We start from the raw sequence: 27,048 nt of genomic DNA, 5'->3' as shown, positions 1-27,048 counted from the left end.
TTCACCTCAAGGCAGATACATTTCTTTAAGCTGAAACTTTTTATAGACACTTTTTTGGGGAGAGCAAATAAAACTGGTCAACTTCAAAGTACTGTTCAGAGTGTGGCTTACAGAAAGTTAGACAAATATTGGAAATATTTGAAAGGTATAAAAGAAAAATCTGAGTGTGTTACACATCTTTCAGAGGGTGCTGGATAGAGACTCCTTCCATTCTAAATTATTCTGTGACTCCATGATTTTTAGTAAGCATTAGTACCAATAAAATTTCTCAGTATGGTTGAAACAGCTCTTAATAAACAGCTTGTCTCCAAAATACTCACTTTTACAAGTTCCATGACAAGGTACAACTCAGTTGGCATGTCCATCTCCTCAATCAGAAGTACAATATTGGGATGCTTAACTCGTCTTAAAATAGATACCTCATTCTGGATCATGTGTTCCTGCCACACAAAAGAAATCTTTAATGACTATGGGTTGGTGGGAAAAAATTTCACAGTGAAAAAAAAAAAACAGAGAGAATTTGGACCTGCACAGACTCCTTAGGGTTTTTAAAAAAGGTAACAGATGTTGCCTCCAGCAGTATGGAAGGAACATGTCTAGAAACAACATCCATGTGATAACTGAAAGAAAAAGAAACACATGAACAGAGAAAAGTTAAATATGGAAGTTTCTAAAGTTTTTTTTCTCCAAAGCAGCATCTTTTGCTATAGATTTCAAAAGCTATCAGTCACTTGGTAAAAATATGACATCAATTTGATTAATCTTGCATACTATTTAGACATAGTGACCAGTGTTGTTATAATTATTAGTATTATTTTTCTGTTTTCTAGAGCTTCTGGAATTCTGAAAGTTAGAGGACATAATTACAGCGGTAAAGACCAAGGGGAGTACCCACACACAATCAACAAACTGGAGAATGAACACACACTTCTATGGCCACATCACAGCCATTTATATTGCCACTCCAAGGGTCTCCAGAGGTCAGGCAAAGGCTTCAATCAAAAGTATTCTAACAAACTCTTGCCAGGAAGTTGACAAATACCAACAGTTTTTCAAACTGATCTCTCACAAAAAGTTTCCTGGGAAAAAAAAATCAAAATCTTTTGTCATTTATGAGTTTTTCATACTTACTTTTCCTCTACATTTACTTTTTTTGATTATTTTCAGAGCATATTCTCTACCAGTTGATCTGAAGAAAGAGAAAAGAAAAATTTGTATGTTCTATCAAATCGAATACTTTTCTCAGTTGCGTTAATATTTGTCATTTGAGCACAATAGGTCTGGGCAATAATTCCATTCAAGTAATTGTTCTGTCAAGAAATGAAGCTTGGATTTGACTGGAATTGTGAACTTGATCCAAATTTATTGTACGCCTGAGGAAAAAAGCAGTTAAGCATTTTTTTTTAATGAGGACATTACAATGTTTTCAAAACAAAATAACCTGATTTTTTCCATTTTGGATGAATAATTGTTATTTCTTCTGCAGTTTTATGTGAAAACATTATACAGTATTTACAGATCCAAACCTTCTAAAACCCCAAAACTGTTTTCTGTTATACAAAAAAACTATGAGCTATGGAACATATTTTTATTTTAGACCTAAAGTGAAAAATCTTTTGTTTGCACATCTGCACTCACAACTGTTATGATAGAAAAGTCAGTCTTTGAAATAATGTTTTATGTATTCACTAAGTATATAATATTTAGCAGAGTTAAATAGGATGTTTAGAACAGAATATGAAAGGTTCTGAGACAGTAAGAAGTTACAGAGAATTAGTTGAGCATGAGGACACATTTCCTTCTGACTTTTTAAACCATACAATACTTATCACTACTATGCGTATATAGTTATTATATAGAATGCTAACATAGGAAAATAAGCCTGTAGACAAGTTAACAGTATCAACTTTCACTTCTTATTCAAGTTACAAAACCAAAAGATGGTTGTAAGGATGAAACCAAGAAGCTCTGTTCACAAGCTCTATTTACACTGTAAGATTAAATGGGGAAAGGGTAATACAAGAAAAAGCTTTTCACGAAACACTTTCATTTTGTAATAAAGATCTAAACAGTTTACAGAAGTCTATTATATTGCCCTTAAGCATATGTTTAAAAAAAAATCAGAAAAAAATAACCTCTCAAGCATATGTGGCATTTTTTTTTCATTGTTCACTTAGCAAAACAGTTAAACTGATAGATTGAATTAATATATAGTAAGTTAATTCGAGAAATGAACATGCCTAAAAATATGCACGGTCTGTCAAATAACACATGCAAAGTGAGTCATAAACTGAAAGCTCTGCATTAGGAAAATGACAGGTTATTTTCATTGCCATATTTAAGCATGGAGAACTCTGGCAATGATGTACCACTATATTAATTTAAGGAAAAATAAGGACTTCAGTGAAATTAAAAAAAAAACAACCCAAAATACTGTGTTTGAGTTCCCAGGGAGCCAAGACAGCCTGTATTAAGACAGCAATGGCTTAATTAAGACGCTCGATGGCTGTGCAATCACACTAGATGATGATGTCTATGACTTGTAAAATATGTACAGCACGGCTGTTCAAGACTTGACTTAAGCAAAGCAAAATGAGAATCTTCTCATATCTGTACACAAAGGAGTTTTATGCTACAGCCTCCAGAAATGGCTCCCACTCCATGTGGGGTGCCCCTTCCTGGTGCTGCTGTTTGGTGGCCACAGTGCCAGATCAGTGAGAGGACAGCAGAAAGAGGGACACTATTTTTGGAGAATGAAAGGAGAAGGTAGGAGAAGGAATATTAAAAATTAAAATATCTGGGGTTCAATCTCAGACAAAATATGCCCTCTTTCAATAGGAGTCTCTTTCAAGCTGCTTGCTTGCCCTAGAAATGCTTCCTTTCTGTCATGAGAAAGGAAATTGATGGTTTTTGTTGGCCATGGGAGACTCCATGTACTCCAAAACACTGGGAAATCTGATCTAGTGAAGAAATGTCAGAATTTGGAAGTATCTGAAAGTTAAAAATGAACACATATGAAAACACCACAGGACAAATTGCACATATGATAAAGTAGATTTGTAATGAGCAGATGACAACTCTGACTGCTCTTTGTTTTCGTAAAAAAGAAAATTAAAGCTAAAATAATGCAAATCCTTTCCCTTAAAAAGCTGCAGAACCACAGTCTGTCAGCAGCACTGCAACTTACACACCCACCAAAAAGTACGCAGGCCATGCCAGAAACTCAGAGTGAAATGGGCATATCACCTCTCACCCAAACAATGAAAAGGGGCCACACAAAGTAGGAAACACATTATAGCTGTCTGGGCCTGTAACTCTACAGCAGGACATAGAGTTAGGCTTCTAGTTCATAACAGGGCCCTGTGCCACATTCCCTGGCTGTTCTAACTTTTTGCAAAGCCCACAGAAATTTCCATTGCACTGGAGATAATATCTATCTTCATTATTTTTGTGTGTATATTAAATGTTTTTGTGTGTGTACACGCCTGTGCGTGCACAGATGCACAGAATGGGACTTAGAAGTCCTCATGTGAAAATTTTAAGGATGGCTTATGGTTTCTATTTGGACTGGTTGCTGTCAAGAGGAAAATGCCTCTGAATGCATCTGAAGTGTCAGAGTGGCTAACCAGTGCACACAGGCTGATTTCCACAGCTATGGAGAAGAAGAATCCATGTGATCAGTGAAGTTGTGTAACAAGACCCATTCCTACTTGCTTAACACCTCATGGTGCTATTCCTTTGAAGTCTAATGCACACAGGAATTTGTACATCAGTGGAAAATGGAAAAGTCCTCTGTCCCAAGTATCACCCCATCAATTCTGTCTCTGCAAATGATGGACAAATCAGACTTTGAAGTGAGGTGTTTTTTGCTTAGAAAGACTGTGAAGAATGTTTTTGAAGAGTACACATACTGGAGTTAATTTACCCTCTGAGCCTTTAATTTGTCCTTACGCACTTACAATGGCAATGGTATACCCTTTAGAAGTGGAAACTATCAGAAATAATTCTACTGTAATTTTCAAGCTCTTCCAAAGTGCTAGCTCTGATACAAATGGGATCTGGCAATGGTACAGCTCCGAGACCGTAAGGGTACGTATCTGGGAATACCTGAGTAATCATGTCATTTGAGCACGTATTCACTAGGTACATTGTATTAGCAGATAATTCTGGGACCAGTGGCATAGACAAGAGGGCAGGAAACAGTTTTAACTTTAGGTCTCAAGGATATTGCAGTCTGCATTATTTTTAGATGTGGCAGGACATATATTTAATTTTGTTCATGCCTTTTCTCTCAGCTTGAGAAAGAGTTGTAAAATGCACACTAGCACATTTGAACCATCTCTCAGCACAACTAGCAGGTTCAGGTGAATAACAGTGTATCAAAACCTCAACCTTTTATTATTTTGCCTTGTAATCTGTTTCTCCCAGTCACTACTCTTAGCTTGTCTTTTTGTCTTTTCTTAGTTCTATGTTTTCACCTGTGCTTTTTTCATCAGTCATGCCCCCTCCGTGGGCTGTGTTTCAGTGCTTTCTTGTTTTCATATTATTTGGTTTGCTTCCTTTAGGTTTCCAGATTCTCCAGTCTAGTGTTCAGACCCCAGGGTTTGATCTTAAGAGCTATCACCCTCAAGATGACCAGTTCCACCAGGAACTCTGACAGAGCTCTAAAGGGCTCCTGAGACCTTTGGCTACGTCTCACAAGCACACTGTTGGCTGATACAAAATATGCTCTTCCCCTTTCCCCAACAGCTGTCCTCATGGTCTCTGACTTTGCCAGACACTTTGAGCAGGAACTGTCTTTTTCCAGAGAGTATGCTTTAAAACCAGCAAAGCTATTTTATCAGAATATCCCATGAGATCTAATCTTTACTCATTCTCTAGGGTTAATATCATATTCGTACAAACTAAAGTCCTTTCTTTGAGACCAGAGGTCAAGTTACAGTCTTCTCTAAGAGTCTTCTCTCTAGGACATGGTAATAGGGTATATACAAATTCACTTGTGGAATTTTGTTATCAGACCTTGACACCGCTATTCTTTCTTTTGGGCTTCTCTAGCTCTGGATTTTTTTTGCTTTCTCTGAACTACTACTATATAACATGAGTGATCTTAAAATCCTTTGACATGAAGATGAAATACCCACTATCTTTTTTTACCTCATATTGTCCTATTTTTAACAATACCACCAAAAGGCTCCCACAGTTCTTCTCAGAAAATGTTTTTGTTCCATTTTTTTTTACACTCTTAATGTTAGGTAGAGCCAGTTCAAACCCGGCTCATGACCTGCCTGGCCAGATTTAAAACCTGACACCTGAGATAGTCAACCTGGAGACTTTTTAGCAACAGGAACAGCTGAAGTGACTTGTGGTTAATCTGAAGTTCATGTCTAAAATCAGTCATCAGTCATAAGGGGGACTGTTCTCGCTTTTTAATGGTAAAGGGGACTGAACAAATTAGATTTTAATGGCTGCAGTGCAGTCTCCTAAAGCTCACATAATGGCAAAAAGCAGTCAAGGAGCAGAGAGATGCCATGTAACTACAGATAAACATGGACAGGTTACTCCTCAGTGTCAGACAGCAGAATAGATGGATTCAAAGTCAGTTCTTTGTGTTCACCACCACCACTACACTGCACACACAAAACTTTCTGACATCTTTACAGAACTCATCTACATGTGAAATGTTTCATCAGCCTAATGTTGCAAAGGGAGAGTTGCAAGAATATACTGAAAAAAAAGATGTTATTTCAGCACAACCAGAAGATTTAACAGAAAAAACTGGTAAAATAGTGCAGAGTGCAGCAGTAAAAAAACATATAAAACCTATTTTTTCCTATGAGAGGGCATTACTCTCTTTTTTTCCATCTGGCATTGACAGAATACCTATGTCCCATAGTCTACAACTAAAAACATGATCTAGAAAAACCACGGCATTAATGATTATTTTTACAGTAATAAGTATATTATGCTCCTCACCTTTCTATACACTCCTTCACAACAGCAAAATTTCCATCTCCTATAGTCCTTCCAACTTTATATCGCTCTGCTATCGATGCTGGAACCTGGAAACCTTCCTCCAACACTTCTGAAAGAATCATTAGTACATTTTTATTGTTAGTGAAGGAAACACAGATGTTGCACATAACATGCATTTTAAGTCTATGGCTTTGGAGCCTGGAAACCATTCAGAGTCAGTATCCCACTTACTGTACAGTGAAACCATGCTGCTGACATTGTATATACTCAACAGGTTTCACACAGATACAATAATGAAAAATAAGACTTTTGGGGGCTCAAACATACCACCATTTGACTGTTACATTGTTTACCATTCCCACTGCAATATGCCCCAGGGACAAAACCAAAACTGTATTTTTTTAATTATGAAAAGGCCCCTGTGATCTGCACAAGCGCAGACCAGCCTCCAAAAAGGGCTGGAACTTCTTGACACATCATGATTAAAGACATGTACCAAAGAAGTCCAACACTCAAGCACTTATTTTATTACATCCTGTAAACTGAGACATCCATAAAACTCCTCATGTGCTAAGTGCTAGCTCTCCCCCTCCCCCAGTATTAAATATTTAGTTTTTAAGCAAATGTTCTCAATAACACTACCTCACATGCAACCTGGCCACCAGATGCTTAGGTAAAATTGCATTACACAGTGTCTAAGCATAAGAAAAGTTTGTAGTTTCATGTGTTTTAGTGCTCATTCATGTACCATTATTTCTAAATGTATTTGGAATAGCTTGTTACAAATACCTAACATGCCTCTAAAACCTGACTGTAAACTGCAGCTGATACAAACTACCATATAAATATCATAACATTAAAAAAAATGCCTCTCAGAAATGTGACTTGAATTTACGCTCAAGACAGTGCTTTTAACTGTATTTTTATCTGTCCTTTTTTCCAGCTTAATATTAAAAGTGAATATTACAATACAAGGGAGCTGTGGCTTGCCTGAATTCACAGGCAGCATGTAGAGGTACTGTCAGATGGGAACATACAAACTCACTTACGTGTTTGTGTGTGTAAACTGGCAGTATTCAAGCAGACCCTATCCCTTAGCCAACTTGCTCAAAGCCCTAATATGGGGTAAGACTAATAATTTTTGAATGAAGACCCAGGACTGCAGTATGTTCTTTAGCACCATGACAGATGAGACAAAAATTAACTAAAATAATCCACTCAGCACTGCGTCACCTGTGGAACTAGTATCTTGAGTATCCTGCAACAAAAACACCTCTCAATAGTTATGTCCAGATCAATTCTGAACCACAGTGAACCTAATTGGTTTGCTAAGACCTATGAGCCTACTCATGGAGTCATCCAACCCGCAAAGCTCCCACCTTCTCTGGCAGGAAGAATGACTCATTTCCTACACAGCTGCTGTTATCACAACACTGACTGATTTGAAATGTCAGCCTTCAAATGTTACCTTCTGCAGGTCCATCATTTTCATCCATAGAGCTGCAAACTTTGGTGGATGCTAATGAGGTAGAGGAGCCACTGTGTTGGGAGCTCTGGAAATGGAGAGACACAAATGAAAACAGATGATTTTTAAGGAGTACAAGTACCCACAGCAGATTCCTGCTGGACACACATCTCGGAGAGGCTTCAGTGTTCACTGTATAAGGTATTGATTTAACTTGGTGTAGGGCTATGTGAATGCTTGGGAAGAGTCCAATTTTTTCACTGAAATTATACTTTTGTTACCCTAGCATACATGGAGACATCTCTGATTCATTATGTGAAGTAATGTGCAGTAAGGCATTTATGTACAGTCTATTAGTTTCTCCCTATTCTACATGTATTCTGGCAGGGAAAACTGAGGAGCTGTATGCCCTCTGCAGGCAGGAGACTGTTTTCTCAGCAAAACCGTTAACACGGCATCCACTAGAAGTACAAATGAATCCTTTGAAGTTGGCTTTGTTACAGGCAGAATTCCTTACTTTTGCAAACCTCCCTCTGGTTAAATCTGCCCCAGTTGTGTTCCAGAAGGTAGTAATCATTATGTTAATGTATGAAAAAATAAAATGTCAGAGTGAATAATGTTTGCTTCTTTGGAAAAGTGTTTGGGTATAGCTCACTTGAGGCACGTTGATACCCTGGTTTTAAGTACTTGTGCAGTGTCTTTGCCTATACAGTTAATGGGAGGAGGATGGTATCTCTATCATCTCTAGAAGGAGATTTGTAGCCACCCATCTTGGATGCTAAAACTATAGCAGGCAGGATCTCACTAAGGAAGACTTCTAAAGCACATATCAATGTCTTATCAGTTACATATGGGTTCTAGGCAGGTACTTGAGGAAGACTGCTTCATCACACATACAGATGGATGAAACTACACAGACTTTATCCCGTGTTGCATAACAACTATACAAACACATCATCAGAATTCTCTCATCTTCAAAGGAAACTAAGAAGTAGCTCAAATGTAATAGTGGTCCTTTAAACCTACAGCAAAATCAAGCTCGGGTCATGTTGCAACATAAGTGAGAAGTATTCAGAGGATTTCCAAAACTGAAACTTTCTCAGGTTCACACATTGGAAGGTTACAAAGTGCTGCAGTACTTAATTACCTCCTTCAATCTACATGTTACATAAACTGCAGGCTGTACTGCACATAACTAACAAACACCATCAGCTTCTGTTATCTGTATTTGCAAAGTATCTAAATGCCCATAATCAGGGTGCCAATCCCCTTCACAAATTTCATACAGCATCTATGGAACAACCTCTCTCCTCTGCCAACACAGAGCACAGATGATGACCGGCGCAAGAGTAACTATTGCTGCAGCTGTTGGGATTTTTGCAGACTACAGAACCAGGGAGAAGGCAGTCAGCAGAGTTAAAAGCTGTCCAGCATGCCAAGTTCATTTGAACAGACTAACTTTTAATTTCTCCCATAACAGATTAAGGTCAGATGATTTAGATGAAGGTTAAACTTCGCCCATTTTTCACTAAATAATCCTGAAAGCTTGCACATCCCATCTACCATGAGATTCTTTGCCCTTTTTTTTTCAATCAACCCCAGCTCACTGTTTTCATCCATCCAAAGCATTTCTTCTAAGCTTTGACCAGAATTAAAAATGACATTAATCAGTTTTTGGACCAGTTTTGCTGCCTCTTGACAAGAGAAGCCAGCAGCGATGTATTTTATGCAGTTCACTAAGATACTGCTGCTCTTGTTTCATGATTAGGACGTGCTTATGTATATGGTATTGCTGTGCTAAACTGCAGGACATGTCAATAAAAACTTACCTCTGGTTCATTTTTTGAACAAATGAGCAGATGAGGATCAAGGTAACGGGAAAATGCTAGGAGTTCTCATGCCTGGAGAAGTCACCCTCAAAGCCTATTTTTATACACATGTAATGAGAGAATTGTTTCCTTTACACGCCTGCTTGTAAAATAAGCAGAAAAACATGTTTTCTCTACTCATTCTTCTGGGTCTGTTTGTTTTCCTAGACCAGGCATCCAATTTCTTGCTTCTTTTCCCACTCCACAGTATTTTCTTACATGAACGACAATTTAAATATGTTTAATATTTGTTACATATATCATCAGGAATGAACCTTTACAACAGTTAAGGGGTACAACACAAAAAGGTTAGTGCTAGGTTTCCAACAGATTATTAAACAACTGCTTTATTGATTTTTATTTTTTTCTATTTCAAATAATAAGATTACACTTTTCAGAAGATGTTAGGTCAAGACTGCTGACCGCACACCACTTTCTTTAGCAGCTTTCTTTAGCAGTCTGATGGTCCCTTTACAAGAGTCTTGCACCCATTATTCTCATTCTTGAGAGTGGGAAAAGTGAAAATCAAGACCAAAGTTGGTGGCCACATCTTCTCAGAATGGGTGCCTAGACAGACTCAAATTTCTACTTGGGAACCTAATTTCTCAAGGATCCCCAAGATGAGGTTTAGCTGAGAACTGTAACTGCTTAGTCATTTCCCTCCAAAATTAGACCCCTTTGAGAGCTCATTTCAGCAAAGTGCTTCAGCAGCGCTACACTTTAAATACAAATATATTTACAAATGTATTTAAATATATTTTACATACATATAGAATACATATTATAAAGACAAATGTATTTTAAAACTGTGGTCTTAATGGCCTACACATAACTGAAATTAAATTCACTCCTATAGATCTGTCTTATGTATAGCTCACTAAATATGTATTTAGGCTAGGTTTAATTAAACAAACTGGAAAAAAAGTGGCCCATAGAAAATTTAAAGGCTATAAAACCTCGTTACTTATCAACACTGCATAAGAATGGGAAGACTAAGATGATATTTATAACTGAAGAAGAACTAAAATGATGCACTAGTAGCATTTACTATACTATAGATCTGCAAACAAAGCATACAGCTCCCTCAGTGAGATCTGCGTGCAAAGCACCAGTGGGTAAGTAGAAGCAGAGCTCGTCAGTGAAAAGTAACAGTAGCTAAGCAGACTTGCTAAAAATACATACTGAGAGTTTGAAAGCTTTAAATTTCAAAATTCTTAAATTAGTTGCAAAATGTGAAGAAATCACATACTTTTCACTACCTTTGCTGAACCCCTCCTATTAAAACAACAGATTAAAAAGAAATCAGAAACTGTACATTTGCATATTCACCAAGTCTGCTGATGGACCCCCTTCCACCATTAAAGAGACATTACTAGATAAACAGGAAACAAATATTTTTATCTTTATTCAATTCTCTGGAACAACACAGAGGTATTTATTTATTTATCTTTACTTTAGCTGGAAGGACATTTCATTTATTTAGACTTTAATTAGCTTGCTGTTCTCACAAGCTGAAAGCCCTCTGAGTCCAGCAATCCTTGTGGGTCTTGTTGTTCCTTCCACTTGGCTTGCCAGTCGTAAGGCAGTCTGCTGCGTACACTGTCGCTCTCACAGCTGTGAACCCCATCAGGGATATTGAAGATGGGGAGGGGGGAAAAAAACCTCTAAGCACTAATATAATCTCTTCAACACACAGACCTTAATTTAATTAGCTGCTTTAATTTCAAGAGATGTTGAGGTGCTTGAAATGTCATCACTATAACACAGATTTAAAGGGGTCCAGTTGCACAGGTTGCCAGCACATAGCCATTTTTATGGCGCACCTCTATTAAAGCGATGGCATAAAAGAGTCAGTTATTTGGTGTAAGGATTGCAGATCCTATTCAGGTTTATATAACAGATGGTCAGCACACCACACATCTCATTGATGTGAATGGAAACATCAGTACTATAGAGTTTCATCCATGTCTCACTGGCAGATTTATTTAGCAACTGTTTTGTAAATAGCTTGTATCTCAGTGGAAACTGTGCTAAAGCTATGAAAAAAAGGCAGTAAAATAAATAGTACTGTAATTTCTCTCTCCGCATACTCACCTTTGTCCTAATTTAATCTTAAAATCCCACTTCAACAGCAGGAATTATTCTTGTAGACTATAAGTGTCAGCAGTTATGAAAAGAAACTTAAAACAAGTATGACTAGAAAGTTTTCTAAGGCAAATCAGATTCCTGAATCTTAAACCCCAAACGCTGCATTTAATTTTCCAAACCTATCAAATCCTTTATTAGCACATTTGTCGTCTAGAAAGTCTCTCAACAATAGATCCCTTTGTATGTTCCTAGCATGAAGGAAGCATCTGGATGAAATGTGAGTAACAGAAATGCACACAGGTGTAACACTAAGTTTGGATCTCATGCAGAGTTCTGCTGTTTTAGAAACAGGCTTAGTAAAGTGAAGAGTAAAATTAGTAAACAAAGGGTAAAAATTCAGGAAGCAGACCCAGGATAGGGGAATTATTAATGTCTTTAAATGATGCCTCCTAAGATTTCCCTATTCTGAAGAATTTTACAGAATTTAAAAAACATACAAAAAGCAATGTGTGTCAGTAATATGTTAGATGTTCAGCTCAGCAAGGATAAACAGCATTAAAACCAAATCTAAACAGTTAAGGAATCATGCTCACCTCTTTTGGAGCCCATACTAGTGTTCAGTATCGTTATTAAATAACTTTTGCAAGTTGGCCGTCATGAAATCATGACAAATTTAATTCCCTAGCCTAAATATCATCACTGTTAATAATAAAATCAAGAAAACAGTCCAGTGCAGGCATTAAAGGACTCTGAAGGGCTTAAAAAATGTATGCAATATGTGTTAAGCAAGAAATAAGTAAATCAACACAACAAAATCATACATCTTCAGAGAACAAAAGGTAAAGCAGAAGACAACTGATTTAAAACAGTAAAATAATATATTTTGATGCCAGCGTTAAAGAAACGAGTTCAGCTTTTATTATTCCATTTAGAGAGAAGCAAAGAGATTACATTGAAACTCCCTCTCCCGACTCTAACTAGTAAAAAATAGTTTTGATTTTCTTTTGTTTAATTGTTTACATTTTTTTTTGGCCCAGACAGCTCAGAAGGGGAAAACATGTAAACAGTACAGAGCTGGCAAAGAATTACTTCATGGAAAAACATCAAATCCACAATCTGCATGCTGAAAGAATGGAAGCCAATGAAATTCAACGTATAGAAAGAAAAATTATTTAATTGCTTTCTTTTCAAATTCAGACAGCTCACTAAACAAGATCTAAATTTATTTATAAACAGCTTCATCTGGAAAGGAACAATTAAAAATGTATGAAAACCTGCTATTTATCCACAGGTTTACATCCTGCCCTGGCTTGTTAGACACTTGACTAAAGAGAGGCCCTACATAGGGAAATTTATGCAATTCAGGATTTACACAGCTTGGAGAAGAGATAAGTTTAAACTACACAAGCAATACTCTGGTGTGCGTCATTCAGGAACTTGTGTTGATTTTCTTCTTTGAGGGATAGAGGGACAAATGGAAGAGTTTGCAAGTAAATCAAGCTGACAGATTGAAACTGACTTTTCAAGTACTTTGTTTTATTAGGATCCTTTTACTAACCTGCAATGTCAACTTCTTATACACTCATTTGATTTGTGTAACAAGGCAATTCTGAAAAACCAACATAGTTTCCTATATAATATTTAACAGTAAACTTATATCTAACCTCTGCTAGCTCCTAGCAGCTGTTTCAAAAGTAGAGCCATAATTCAAACTGTAGGCTCACTAGACCTTTGGAATCCTCTAGAAAAGACTGATGATCTAAAAAAAAAGTATCAGATTCACGGAATCGGAAGGTGACCTGTCATTACTGTATCCATACTGTGGTTAACATGAAAAGTCACATGTACAATGATGCAATGAGGTTTCCTTTTCTAAAGTTATACACAGGTAAAGTTTTCCACCCAACTACAGAATAAAAATTGAATGACCATCAAAGGAGGTTCTTATTTCTTCCACCCAATTGAGGGCACAGAGCAATCACTTTTTTATCTCTGTGAGTTGAGTTTTGAAAGCTGTTCTGGTATTCTTGGTAGGGACATTTTATTTTGTGTCTACTCTTCCTCATTTCTATCATACTGCTTCTATCTATGTCTGTATACTGGTTTTAGGCAGACCTATTTACTAGCAACCAAGTGGGTTTCAAAACTAGAACTTTTATCAGGCCAACAGATCCCTCTAAGAGAGTGTCTGAACAGCTGAAGCATCAGACTGGCAGATGAAATGTCAGAAATTGTAACACTTCTCTTCCCCGCCCCTGCTAAATAAAATAAAAATAAAACCAGGCTATAGATGTGTGTTTTTAAAAAGTGGAAAGATATATCAAGAAAACAAGTTACTTATTTTAAAACACCATGGGTATGTTTCAGTCCTGTTAGCTTTTCACAGACGTTATTTGCCTAATACTTGCCTTAAGAGGAGCGCTGCTGTAGCTGAGTTGTCAGCAGGGAGATGGTACCTTGCTTTGGACAGTCTATTAATTTCTCACTTCATACTTCAAGTCTACCCTGTCGTAAACACACGCTTACCCATAAGCAATTCAAGGCAGGTATATTTACTGTCTCCAAAAAACCATATTAGAAGCCAAATTCTTCCGCGAAGGATCTTTTGCATCTACACACTAGAGCCTGGGTTTTAAAAAAGCACAAAATACATTGACTATTTAAAGGGACCCATTAGGATGCCTGAATCCCATACGCCAAGGGAACCATCAGATGGACAATGCTGATCCAACTCCAATACCAACTGCAAGTATTTTTTTAAAGCCTGTTAATCACATTTCCAAAATAAACTCACTGAACAGTGTGCATTTTTTAAATATATTTATTACATTGCTTACAATAATCTACAGTAATGTTCAATCTACCAAAACAACAAATTGCAACCAGGATGACATGGTCAAATATGAAACACAAGTACAACACAGTATGATGAAACAATGGCACAAAAATTAAGGTGATTTTCTTCAGCTGATTAAATGAAACAAAACATTCATTTGCAAGTTTTACATTTTTTGTTGATAAATCAACAGCTTTCTTTTTGGTTTCCTGCATCACATTAATACAAAAATGGTATATTTTAAAAAGAAAATATCCAAGCACTTTTTGAAAAAGAAAAAAAAAATTGTATGCATAACTTTGTAAAATCTTAAACTTATGTTGTAAATGTGCCAATATTTACAATATCATAGTGCAACTAACAAAATGAAGAGGCCTTCGCACAAACATCATTAGTTCCTCTTTTACTAGAGTTCAAATTCCAAAACACTGTACTGCAGGGTAAAACACAAAACTAATTACCTAAGAGAACATCAGACAACAAGTACACGCTGAATACCGTACACCTTTTTTCATAGTTCACTGCTGAAGGTTAAGTTAAGCAAACGTGAATTTAACCAACATGCGCCAATACAGACACTAAAATGCGTGTGGATAAGTATGCGTGCACTGTGTGTGTTTTTAACAACCCTTTGCTAAGTGTGTGTACACGAGAAGTATCTACATACCCATTACCTTCCATGGGGAGTGAGGGAGCTCAGCAAGTCTGTGATCAGGTGCAAGGTGAAACAGGCAAACTGAGCCAGCTGAAAGGTGTTACAACAGCAAACACAGCTCAGAACAGCCCCTGCTCTGCTTGGCAAGCCCTGCTTTTGGAACGGAGGGGCTCCTGGGGGAAGCACGCCCATTTCCAGAGTGTGACAACTACTTGCTTGCTTTACTCTGTGTGTAAAGCTACTGCTGACTGCGTGACATAAGGTTATTTTTCTGTTGATCATTCATAGATACAAGTTCTTATCCTCTCACTAACAGATAAACTGAAAGTGAAGATTAAATAATGAGTCATTTGGTTGTATACCATTAACTGAATACAAGAAAAAGCACAGACAACATTAATCTGTGTAACACCACAAAGACTTCCTGTTTGTTCATTTTGCTGCTATTTTTGACAAAACAGTAAACTTGAGTTGATCAGAGGTTCTTTTCTATATTACTGTTATTTCATTTTAACATTTAGAGTTGGAGGACATTTTTCGCAACATAGTCTACCACACAAAATTCACATACTTCACAGCAGTGTGAAGTATGAAACTGTAAAAGCAAACAAACACTATTGTTTATTTGAATTGTTATACTACACAATCTCAAGCCAGGTGTTCTTCAAGGTCGTTTAACATTATATAACCTTTCTTATAATATATGCTTATAGCCATAATATTAATGCCTTAGAATTTTCATTTTACAATCATATATGCCCTGTGAAAATTGTTTAAAGAGAAAAATAAGTAGATATAATGTGATGCTGCTGAATTATTTTGCAAATTGAAAAGCAATTTTCACATTGGATAATAAAGGTTAAAGATTTTACTGAACAAAATAACTTCTAATATTGCATGAGTTAAAAACTTTTGAACAGTGCAATTCTAGAAACTCAAGTCTGAACATACCAAAATAATACCATTTCAAAATTATGATTAATGTTTTGTCTGTGTATATATAATATATTTGTGCATAAGGTCCTAACCCTTCCCACCTTGCAGTCAATGGTGGCTTTGCCACTAACTGCAAACTCAGCAGAATTTAGCCCTTGTTTGTACATGAGATCTCTTAAAATTGTGCAGACTTCCTCAGAGGAGCTGCCCAGTGCAGGTTGGTGCAGCTCCACCGACTTTAACAGAGCTACAGCAAATCCCACCAGATGAACATCCTCCCACTAATACATTTTCCCCACATATTTGTTTAAAGCCACAAATGTGACACGACTGTGCATGGGTTTCAAAGCAATTAATCTGTATGTGTGTGTATATAAATATAAACATACACATTCTATGCGTCACATGTGAACCTTTCGTTGCATAAAAGAAGGAGATTAAAAAAAACCCTGAAAAGTTGCAGAAAGCATTAGGGAAATAATCACAAGTATTCATAAAGCTCAAAGGGAAGCAAAGCATTCACAATCTATACAAGACTCTTTAGCTACATCATAATCACCTTAAAGTAGGCACAAATAATGCAGCATACAGAGAACTATAAGAGGGTCAAATACTATAAAGTTGCTTAAGCTATTAAGTTATTTAATGAGGTTGATGAAATCTAGGAACAAACTAAAACCTGTGCTGTTGCAAGCAGAACTACAGCATCATGAAACACAATTTCAGTTTCACCCATAAACTAAAACCTTCTGGTGTTGCTCAAAAGAAACATTTAATTTATGCTTATGTATAATGGGAATTACATTCCACACAAAAGGCATCTCAAAGTCTATAAACAGTATACCTTTTCAATCTCTGAGGGACTTTCATTCCTTAAATGAAATACTGATACATATTGCCCCTGAACAGCCCCTTAATACAAAAAATATGCTGAAATGATTAAATGTTATGGACTAGCATATTCTTTGAAACAGTCTTGATGTAGAACTTGCTATGATAACAATTACTGATATAAGGTCCATTTTTCTTTTCCACAGCTAAGAAAAAAGCTGTGGGATTCAGGTTTGCTGGCAATCTGTGCTGCCTGCACAGAACAAACATTCTTAATAAACTGCCTTACACAGCAGTAGCTTAGAAGGGAGAGGGGAGGAAAATTAAAATTCCTGGAATTTATTTTCTTCACAGGAAAAAAACAATTTTCAAAACATCAGGAAGTATTTCAGTCTCATGGAGTTGTCTGAATATTTGGGAAATGATCCCAATGTACCTTTATATAATAAGCGTTTCTTGGGAGTAAGTAATATATTTTATAAAATCAGTACCTTGTAAGAGGAAAAAATGCAAATAACTTCACAGTTGCAAACTTTTTCAGTAGAACAGGGCAGCCTTAGAGGATCAGGGTATGGAGGGGGGACACATGACTGGTCATATTACTGGGAACAGTTTTAGATCTGAAGTCTGAAGCAGGAATGGCAAAACATGCATTTCAAAAGGGAATGACCTAACTGCTTCAGCAAACCTGCCAGATCAATGACTTTCTCTCCAGGTGATACTGGAACCAAGTATTGAAACCAGAGAAGGTAGGTTTTGTATTCTGCTGCCCTTTTACTTCTTTTTTGTAAATATCCTCCATAAAGAAAACAATACTGATACAGTGAAGCTGTAACATCACATGCCAACATTTTCTAGCTGCTGAATTTTATCATGGACAAATCAGTGTAACAGAATTATTTCATTACATTTAAATGTTGGCATGTGGCAGCTAAACATTTGCTGCTATTAAGTAAATTTTCCTGATTTCAAAATACATTAAATCATTACCAAGTAGCTTAAAAATATAATCTCTATAGATTTTTTGTTGAGGATCATAATCACACTAATTTCTAATTCTTAAATCATTAGCATTTGAGATACTGAACAGAAAGGTATAAGACAGTAAAAAATGTGTGATGGCTACACAATGGGCTTAAACACAACAGATAAAATTTAAAGCAATATGCAATGATGGGAAATATTGCTATTACGTGCATTAAAATAGACTAAGATTCTCACAAAAAAGCAGCAGAAAACAAAATTAGTAGATAATTTGTTAAGCAACTGGTTATAATGCATGACCTACTTTAACACTAGAGTTTTGCATATTCATGCTGTACAAAATGACCACCTCTAGAAATTATGAAAACAGAGAAATTAGGTCAATAGGAGGATCATTTACAGTAACACCATTTCTGTAGTCTTTCATTTAAAAATGCATAAAATGCCTTATCACAGCAAATAAAAAGCCAATGTTCCTGTTCTTAACATAAGTGAAAATAATCACTAGTTTCTCAGGCAAATTGTGTTTTTCCAAAATGTATCATATGTGTGTCTGATGACGCTAATACCCAGTGGGTTCCCAGATTCCTCATTTAGAAATCTGTCCATATTTACTTGCAACATGCAGATGATCTGTATTAACAGCTCTTGCCAGGTAAAACACTGATGTTTCCTGTGAACACCCTTCTGTTTACAGTCATCAGATGGTAATGCAGTGAAGAGAACTTGAACACTGCTCTGAAAGCGGTTTACTTTTTGTCCTGTGACACACAAGATTTCTTAATTTTCTTTTCATTTAGAGAAAAAGGCTAAACTTAGAGTGTTCCAAATATGTGTGTCAGGATCAGACAGCATGGTGCAAGCAGTTTAATATGTCAGGATTTTTCTTTTCTGCATTTTACCTATTCATTGGTAAAAGCAAAGTATTCATTAACTGTTCATACCAAAATGAATAAAGATACCCATGGTAAAAACAGAACATATAATCAGTACCCTAGATTATAAAAAGAGTGCTATTCATAAATGTGCCCATTATAGATTTTTGCATTACATTCACCTTATCCAATCTTCATTCCTTAAAGTGTGCACAATGCTGTTTTGTAGTTGATGGACATATTCAATGGCTCATTCATTACAAATTCTTGCATTAAAATGAAGTGGTAGAGACAAAAATACACCCTCTCCCCCCCCGAATTAATTTGGCCCCAAGTTTTTGATATTAAATATGCAAAACTCTTTTGTGTGCTTCACTATAACTGTAAATTAGCAGCTATTCTCTTTAAAAATGTTAAACCTTCACCAAATCACAAACCATAAACATTGTTCCATTTTCTCTTTTACACTGAGTCTCCTACCGAATCCATATCATCCGAAGAGAGTGGGCGATACAGGTCCTGTAAGATGAAGTGCAGTATAGATTTGTTTATTGTGTTTGATTTGTTGCACTGCAAATGTCTTATTTTCTTTTTGTTACTGTGGACCAGAAGATACTGTTTAACACAAAATACACATATTCTATATACACAGATTTTTGGCTTAATGTAATTTAATTATTTTTATTCAACAAACAGATGATTAGTAAATAAAGTTGGGAGTTCCAAAGTACAACACATTCTAAGACACAATTGTTTTTCCCTTTGATTTTGTCCTATTAAAAACTATTAAGACAATATTTGTGTGTTTGGAGGAGTCTCCTAATTGTTTGGAAATTTGGCACTATGAATTTAATTTTAAAGGGAATACAGTTCCCTTTTTGCTGTTTGGCGTACAGCAGTGAGAAAGTAAGTGCTTACCTTACATAAGGTAATCAGAACTTGCCACCCCGTGGTGATATAGCATGGATCCAGCAGGCTTTGAGCCACAGAATGCTGACACTGAATATTGCCATTACCTATATCGCACTGATAATGGTATCTCTTTTCCACAGTGTTTCTGTGTCTGTGTGCATGTGTAAAAAGGCAGCATGTAAAACCCCCATCACAGGCTCTTTCTGACGGTAGCCAAGGAACCAGGTCCTGAGAGCAGACGGAGAGTTTGAGTACATGGATTCATTGTTTTTAAAGTACCCAACCCAAGCATTCTCTGATGGATCAGATAATCCTCAAATGCCAGAGGTGCTAGGGGATGACACATTGCCCTGTCCAACCTACACAGCACAACAATCCTACACAAGATACACAACAGCACTGAATGAAAGAGAAAGTTCAGCAAAGAGAAGTGCCAGAAGACAGAGTGCTATCTTTTTGAGGTGAAATTAAGCATCACTGATGGTTTAGAGGGGTGTTGTGCAGGCAAGTGCCCAGCACAACTCATAGCCAACTTCTGACACTTTTAAAGTGTTTTGGTGGATCTTTTAAGTGTAAGACATATTTACAAAATACAACCAAACAACTACAAGATGAAATACAAGAACACATGGGAATGGGAAGGCTAATGGAACCAGCTTTAGGGTTGATCTTGATTTGGGGTTTGTTCGGTTTTTTTAATCACAGGAAAATAACTGACACAAAAATAAACAAATCGAAAAGCTATCCTATAAAACAAGGACTACCTAAAATGAATGCTCTATAAATTTCAATTTTACTAGGATCTCAATAATTTACACATTTTTATGTTTTACTTGCAGGCACTTTCTGAGTGAAAATCAGATCTCAAATACATTTCTATTTTGTTGTGAAATATTTAGACAAAAGAAGCATTTTAAACAGACAAGATCATGTCATTATGAATACTAAATAATTAGTTAATTATTAAAATTTCTTTTCAGCACATACCGTTTGGGAATTTCTAATATGTAATACAGAAAAACAATAGCTTGATTTGCTACTGAGGGTAACACTAACTTTTGAATATCTTCAAGGTAATGGCTTAGTTTCTCTCAGTATAAACCCCATGCATTCAGAACTAACAAAGAAGACGCTTATGGGGACTTACTTTTAATATTTATGGAATGGTTTTGTGCTTATTTTAATAACTCTATGCTTGTTTTAAAGCAAAATCATGCATGAAATTTAAGTATCATATTCTTTGTTTTTTTTATATACATTTAAATACTTGAAACTTTTTTAAACTTTTCCTTTCTGCAAGAATTTTCCTTGCCTATAATTAGCCAAAGAGCTGTATTTCTGAAAAATATAAGAACATATTTATTATTTTGCATAGATTAATAAAAAGACAAAACTTGCTGAACGAATAAGGCTTCTTGGCCACATATAGCTAAAAAAAACCTTATATACATACAATCCAACTCTGATTAGATAAGAAATAACTTAAATCTACTTTTTATTACTCTATAGGTTGCAGGCTCTAGGCAAGTAGAAAAAACATTTAAGATAATGGCAAGCAACAGAAAATCAGGTATGATGAATAGTATATGTCTACCTTAACTGAAGTCAATTACTCTGATTAAAAGACAGAGGAAAAATAAGCTCATTAAGCATTATAAAGGCCAATCAAATAAAATGTGTTATGCATATTTATTGTTATGATTGCCATGTCACCTTTTCTGATTTTGGGCCATTAAGCATACTTTATTGTGGTAGGAACTATATGCATGTGCAACACAATAACTCTATTTGAACTGCTATAAATCTGAATTTCAGATGTTTTAATCCTCTGTGGAAATACACTATTAAGTACATAATAATTTTAAACCAAAATTCTTAATTTCCTATTTAAGAATAAATATAAAGAAAGAATTAAATTACAGCAAAGTATACCTATAGTATACAGCCTGCAAGTTAAAATACTTTGAAGTTGATAATTGGTTAATAGTTAGCTCAGACAGCTGATAGCTGGCTCCTAGTTCACTTTGAAGTCCTTGTATTGCAACCAAAAATTATTCTTTCAAATCTTACTTTCCTTAAATATAGATTGAATTTCTCCCAAGAGTATTAAAATGTAGCTTTCACTGATTTCTGAATTTCTGGAAAAAACTCAGCCACACACATATGCAAGTGAGAAAGGATAAAACTTGATCTTTTTATGTTGCAGCTTTTGAGAGTGAAAAATCTTATCTCTAGGGTTACAAGAGTACTACTTTCATGAGCATTTACCACAGCAGCATTTTTGGCTTTATTTACATCAGTGCAAAACTTTCAGTCAAAGGCCAGTAAGTAAAATGATTGATCCTTATTTTAATTTGCCTAATGAACCCCATAATTAGATGGAATATTTTCTTTGGAAAATTCTACCACCTCTACTATTTTTACAGGACTTAACTACTCTGAGGGAGAAATACCCCAGGTTTTGCAAATACCTTGCTTTTGTGCCTCTGAATCCAAAAGTATAAATTCCCTGCACCTCCCAGGACAAACCCTGGCAGCCTGTCCAAACCCCTCAGCATTTTGACATACTAAGCCTACAACTCCCTGACAGCACTCAGCTGGGGATGCTGAAGAGATGATGGATTAGTTACAATCAGGCTATGCTAGAATCAGCATTCTCTATTCCCTTCCTGACCCAGTATACACCACTCACATCCCATGTATCTGATAGCACAAGAGAACATGCACTCCTCTAACTCTAAACAAGAGAGGGGCAGAAAAAAAACGAACTACACAGCTGAGCTGGCACTCCCAGGACCTAGCATTCCAGTTCTAAAATGTGGCTCTAGCAGCCAACACTCTTCAGATGGAGTAGGAATACCTCACCTTGAAACACTGAGACAAGGCAGGCACTGAAATCAGTCTCCTCTCTTGTATGTCTACCACGATACCAACAATTCAACAACCTCTTAGTGAATAACCCTCCTACAACTGCCTTGTCAGCCCTGTATCTGAAGCCATTGAAGACAAAGCAAAATGCTCTGAGATCAAATTTGGCTTATGAAAATATTGTTCATAAAATCACCTGTCCTCAAAATATAAATGGCAACATACAAAAGTTGGTACTAAAACCAAAGAGAACACCATTTATACTCCTAATATGAAAATTAAGATTAGTAAGCAACGTTTAATGGCTGTTCATATAACTAACTTAGTCATTGGAGTATACATTCTGACCTTTAACAACACAATCATATGTTTTTTCACTAAACTTCTAGCTCATTCACTTCTCAAGTTAAACATGAAAGGAGCTGAAATAAATTCTCAGAGCAAGTGTCAAGTTCCCATCCCTGAAGTTCTGATCAATTGATTTTGTAACCTAAATAATATTATTGCCATGCATTTTTACATGACTGGGATCTATTTTTACATTAATGTATTCCATGTTTCATCAGGAAAATAAAAAAAAAATCTGTTCAAAATAAAGCCAGACAAGCATGAAAGGTCCCCTACCGAGGTCAAGGAGGTTGGATATGAATATCTGAGAAGGGAATTCAACTCTTTAAAAATGTCTTACCTCTCCTCTAGTTTACTTTAATATTTATTTTCTCTTGAGTTAGCAACATGATTATGCTACCACAGCCCTTTGCATCCATAATACTGACATTCAATGATCCTGTTACACTTCCACATAACGAACATGGATAAGAAGCCTATCTGCTCTCCTCTTCATATTTGAAAGTCAGAAAAACTGTGGCCAAAACCCCCTTGTGTCTAACAGTGTTGACCACATGGTTCCCCTTCACTCACCCACAAACATTAACAGAAAAAACATCTCTTCACTGTGGGGAGAGAAGTATCAGTGGTGAGAAGGAAGTTTAGGAAAGTTACCAATGAAATGAGACAGCCTTACAGCAAATGAAAATCCACTGTATACTGATATCATCCACCTAAATAATGTATAATTCATTTCGGAGACTCTGTTCCCTGTTTGGCAACTTAATAATGATTCATTAATAAGCTTTGACAGTAAGAATAAACAATAGTGTAAGACATAGCATACAAGAAGATTTTAGTACCAGCTTACCCCTAGTACAGAAACTTTCATCTTCACTCTCTGTGTACCAGGTGATGAAAACCACAACACTACCCTGAGGCTTCAAGCGGCTGCTCTCTCACTCTCTCCATATTGCAGGATCACACTTGGCTTCCATTTCTATAAACTAGTCACACAGAAACCCATGGCTCTATCCCAGCCTGAGGTAAGACTTGGGCAGGCACAATTCCTCAGCTCCCTGGTATCCACTGGACAGCAAGAAGGGCACATGGGCTAGAAGCTACGTCATGCTACATGCTATTCCTGATCTGGGTATCTGGGGAATCAGGTCTGCAACAGCCCCTAAAGTCCAGCACTGCCAATCTTGTACCTAATCCCCTTACTTTGAGAGACACAAATTATGTCTTTGTTTAAAAACTGAAAAGGCAGAAAAAGCATGTGTTCAAACTGTGTTTATAAATAAGTCTGAGATACAGAGTACTGTCCTAGGGAAGCTTTCATTGAGAACATATCACAGTTTAGAAATAGCAGAAGACACACAGACATCTGACCCATTGCTTTTGAACAGATACAATTAATTAAATCAGCATGTGGAGCCTTTTGGGTTGAACAACTAATATTTTGTCAGTGGGTTACAGTATTAAGATAGGTACTACCTTAATTCTTGATGCATGCTTAGGTACACTGTAGATTCCTCTACAGGTTATAACTAGGGAGAATCTACAGCTACTAGTAACTCTGGTCCAACAAAGTAATTGACAAGTCTCATGCTGCCTTGGTACTAATAGTATCTTCACTGCACAAGGCTATGATATCACAGCTAATCTGCTTCTAAATTCCACAGTGCGTTCTTTCACCTTGCTTCAAAATTAAAACCGTTTGTAGGTTTTGCAAGTGACGTAATGCCTATGGCAAATTAAGAACAAAATATGTCTTTGACAATGTGAATGTTTCCTTCCAGTTGTGAAACATCTGGTAAAAGAAACTAAAACAAAACAAGACAAAAGTTTTGTAAAATAGGAGAAAGATATCCCTGGTTTTCCCCTCAAGGAGAAACAAATTCGCAGCATACTTAGCATTTTGACAGACACAGAACAGTAGTATTTCGCTTCAGGGTGTTGTACAAACACAACAAGGATGGTAGCCAGGCTCTTCCACCCTATCACCCTACACACAAGGAATCAGTGGGGAGAAGTCTATCAGATAACAATCCCTATGCCAAACTCTCCCCAGTCATGCTCAGAAATCAGTCTCCTTATTTCCTTACCCTCTGTTTCCGTAGGCTTCCTGGGCTGGTGGGAGATGGGCTTGGAGACTTCCCAGAGCGGGGAGTAGAAAGCTGGCTACCAGGGGTTCCATTCACTAAAAGAAAAATAAATGGAAAAAATAAATACAAGGCATTATTTAAAACAAAAAAATAGTTGAAACAACATATTTCTTTTCATTCTCTGTTGAATAGATTAATTTGGTTTTGCTTAATGTTTTAAACATTAAATAAGGTAATTCACAAAAGAACTATTGCCTTAGAGTTTTGGTTCATGAAGCCAATCTTTATACAGAGTGCAAACAAGTGATTAACAAACCTGAAAAGATTGTTTAGTCAACAGCAGAGTACATGATCATGTTTTCTTACACTGTACTTGTTCCTGTGCTTGAAAGTGATGGGGAGCAAGGTGCTTTGTTAACCCTAACAAACATTTGCTAATGTAAACCTTTTAATACCATTTACTTATGGCTTGAACCACTACCCACCAAGATTTTAAAGCAATACTGGTTGCAAGAACATATCAGCTGTTGCTGCTCCTCACTCATTCATCTGAAGAGATTTTTGCAATACCATCTGACCCAAACGTCACCTCAGACTTAACCGAGAAGGGCTTTTTAGAGGCATGTAAGTCTGACTTACATCAAAGCACCCCACTTTCTCAAATAGGTAAGTTCCTTCATATATGTTACTGCCGATCATTTTAGAAGCCATCCTTTGCACGCATGTGACATTATCCATTAAATTAACAAAACAATACCAGTAGAGGACAGAATTCTACTACAATAACATGAGAGCCTATCAGTAATATTCATACCAAATCACTACAATAATATTCATACCAAATCACTACAAAGCATGTATCTCACATATATGTAAATGTTCTTCAACAAGCAATTGTTATATCACAGTCCACATTTATCAGCACCAGGAAAAAAGAATCAACAATCAGATTCCCAGATTCTGAATCTTAGGAGAATATTTACATACTAGGATAACAACAAGGCATTTGACTTACCTTCTATGTGTTCTAACATGGACAAAATCTTACTGTTTAACCTGACAATAGCAAGCAGCAAAATTCCTGCTCTGTACTAAGCCAAGCTGTAGCCAAACTGAGAAGCAACGGGATTAGTTAAGGATAGCTGGGGCTGCTCACAGAGTGAGCTGAATGCAATACAGGATTCATAAGCAGAAGCCTTTTCTGCGTAAGGCTGACGTCTTCAGAGCAGCAGTGGGAGGTGCAGGTGCTGTCTTAGGGATACATCAAAGGTGTCAATTAAGCACAATGCTGCTGCTTCACAATGCTGAGCCACTGCAACCCCCACTCGCTTTCCATGGAGTCCCGAAAGCTGAAGCAATTTTCTATGCTGTGCACTGAATCATAATGAGGTGCCTCTGGGGGCAATATACCAAATGATTCATCCAAAAATCAAAATGACAATAACTCTTGTAAAACCTTGGCTGACTAGCAATCAAGCAAATGCTAATTCCTTTGGATAATACAGTAGGGATTTTAAATAGATTTTTCTTACTTTTTACATAAAAACATTGTTCTCACTGGTTAATAATGGTCTTACACATTATAGGAAGAAACGTGTATACCTACCATGCCACACACAGAAGTAAAACACATTATACTGTGTGATAAATAATGATCAGTTAATAGTGCTATGAGTGTCAAATCTCAACATCACTTTGTGCAAGGCATTGTTTAAGGTAAAGGCGCAACATATTTGTATAACCATAGGAACAAAATACATTAACTGGATCTCAGTAAGCTGATTTTCTAGAAAACCATTACACTCATCTAGGCTTTGGATTCTCTTTACACAGAGGACAATAGTTTGCACGTATCAGAACTGGCTCAAATATTGTACTAAGCGTGTGGGGGAAAGCACACACATACGGACACATTCATTGAAGTTCATACAGTATTCAGCAAAACACTCAGTAGGTCTGGCCAAAATGGCTAAAATAAAACTTATTATCAATACTTCCAAAATAATTAAGGAAAAAGGCAAGATGAGGCCATGAAAAATGAGCTTTTTAGAATCTCAAACTTTTAAAGTTTTAAAGGACTTCTTGTAAATAAATCTACTTGAGATGAAGAAACAAAGTACTATAAACCCTAAAAATTACTCACTTGCCACCATTAGCGTGTTTAAGCTAAGCACCAATGCTGTCTCCAACAGGGCTTTCTAAAAGGGAAAATTATGATAGTTGTGCTTCTGTTGGCTGTCTGTAATACGTGAAATAAAGAGCACAATTAATGGATCAAGGCCGTCATGAGATTTAAAAGGAGCTTGCTCACCTCCTTATCCA

General features: G+C 36.5%; 1 protein-coding gene across 6 annotated transcripts in view; it reads right to left on the bottom strand.

Annotated features, from left to right (window-relative positions):
• The window catches only part of DCLK1 (doublecortin like kinase 1), a 242,869-nt gene that overhangs the window by 40,395 nt on the left and 175,426 nt on the right, over positions 1-27,048 (bottom strand). For 3 of the 6 annotated variants that reach the window (XM_061457501.1, XM_061457502.1, XM_061457500.1), the window contains exons 6-10: positions 24,727-24,821; positions 7,442-7,526; positions 5,974-6,082; positions 1,132-1,189; positions 321-440 (exon numbers count right to left, since the gene is read on the bottom strand). In XM_061457501.1, coding sequence (XP_061313485.1) covers positions 321-440; positions 1,132-1,189; positions 5,974-6,082; positions 7,442-7,526; positions 24,727-24,821 — 467 coding nt within the window. Of the gene's footprint in view, positions 1-320; positions 441-1,131; positions 1,190-5,973; positions 6,083-7,441; positions 7,527-14,197; positions 19,031-24,726; positions 24,822-25,741; positions 25,928-27,048 lie in introns of those variants that run through there. The other 3 variants (XM_061457504.1, XM_061457503.1, XM_061457505.1) reach the window with 3 other exon arrangements.

Source organism: Pezoporus flaviventris, unplaced genomic scaffold, assembly GCF_033815535.1.
Source record: "Pezoporus flaviventris isolate CSIRO_AGI_PZ_B2104156 unplaced genomic scaffold, CSIRO_AGI_Pfla_v1 ptg000025l, whole genome shotgun sequence".
Lineage (NCBI taxonomy): Eukaryota > Metazoa > Chordata > Aves > Psittaciformes > Psittacidae > Pezoporus > Pezoporus flaviventris.
Note: the sequence above shows the minus strand (reverse complement) of the source record. Positions and strands in the feature narration are given on the sequence as shown.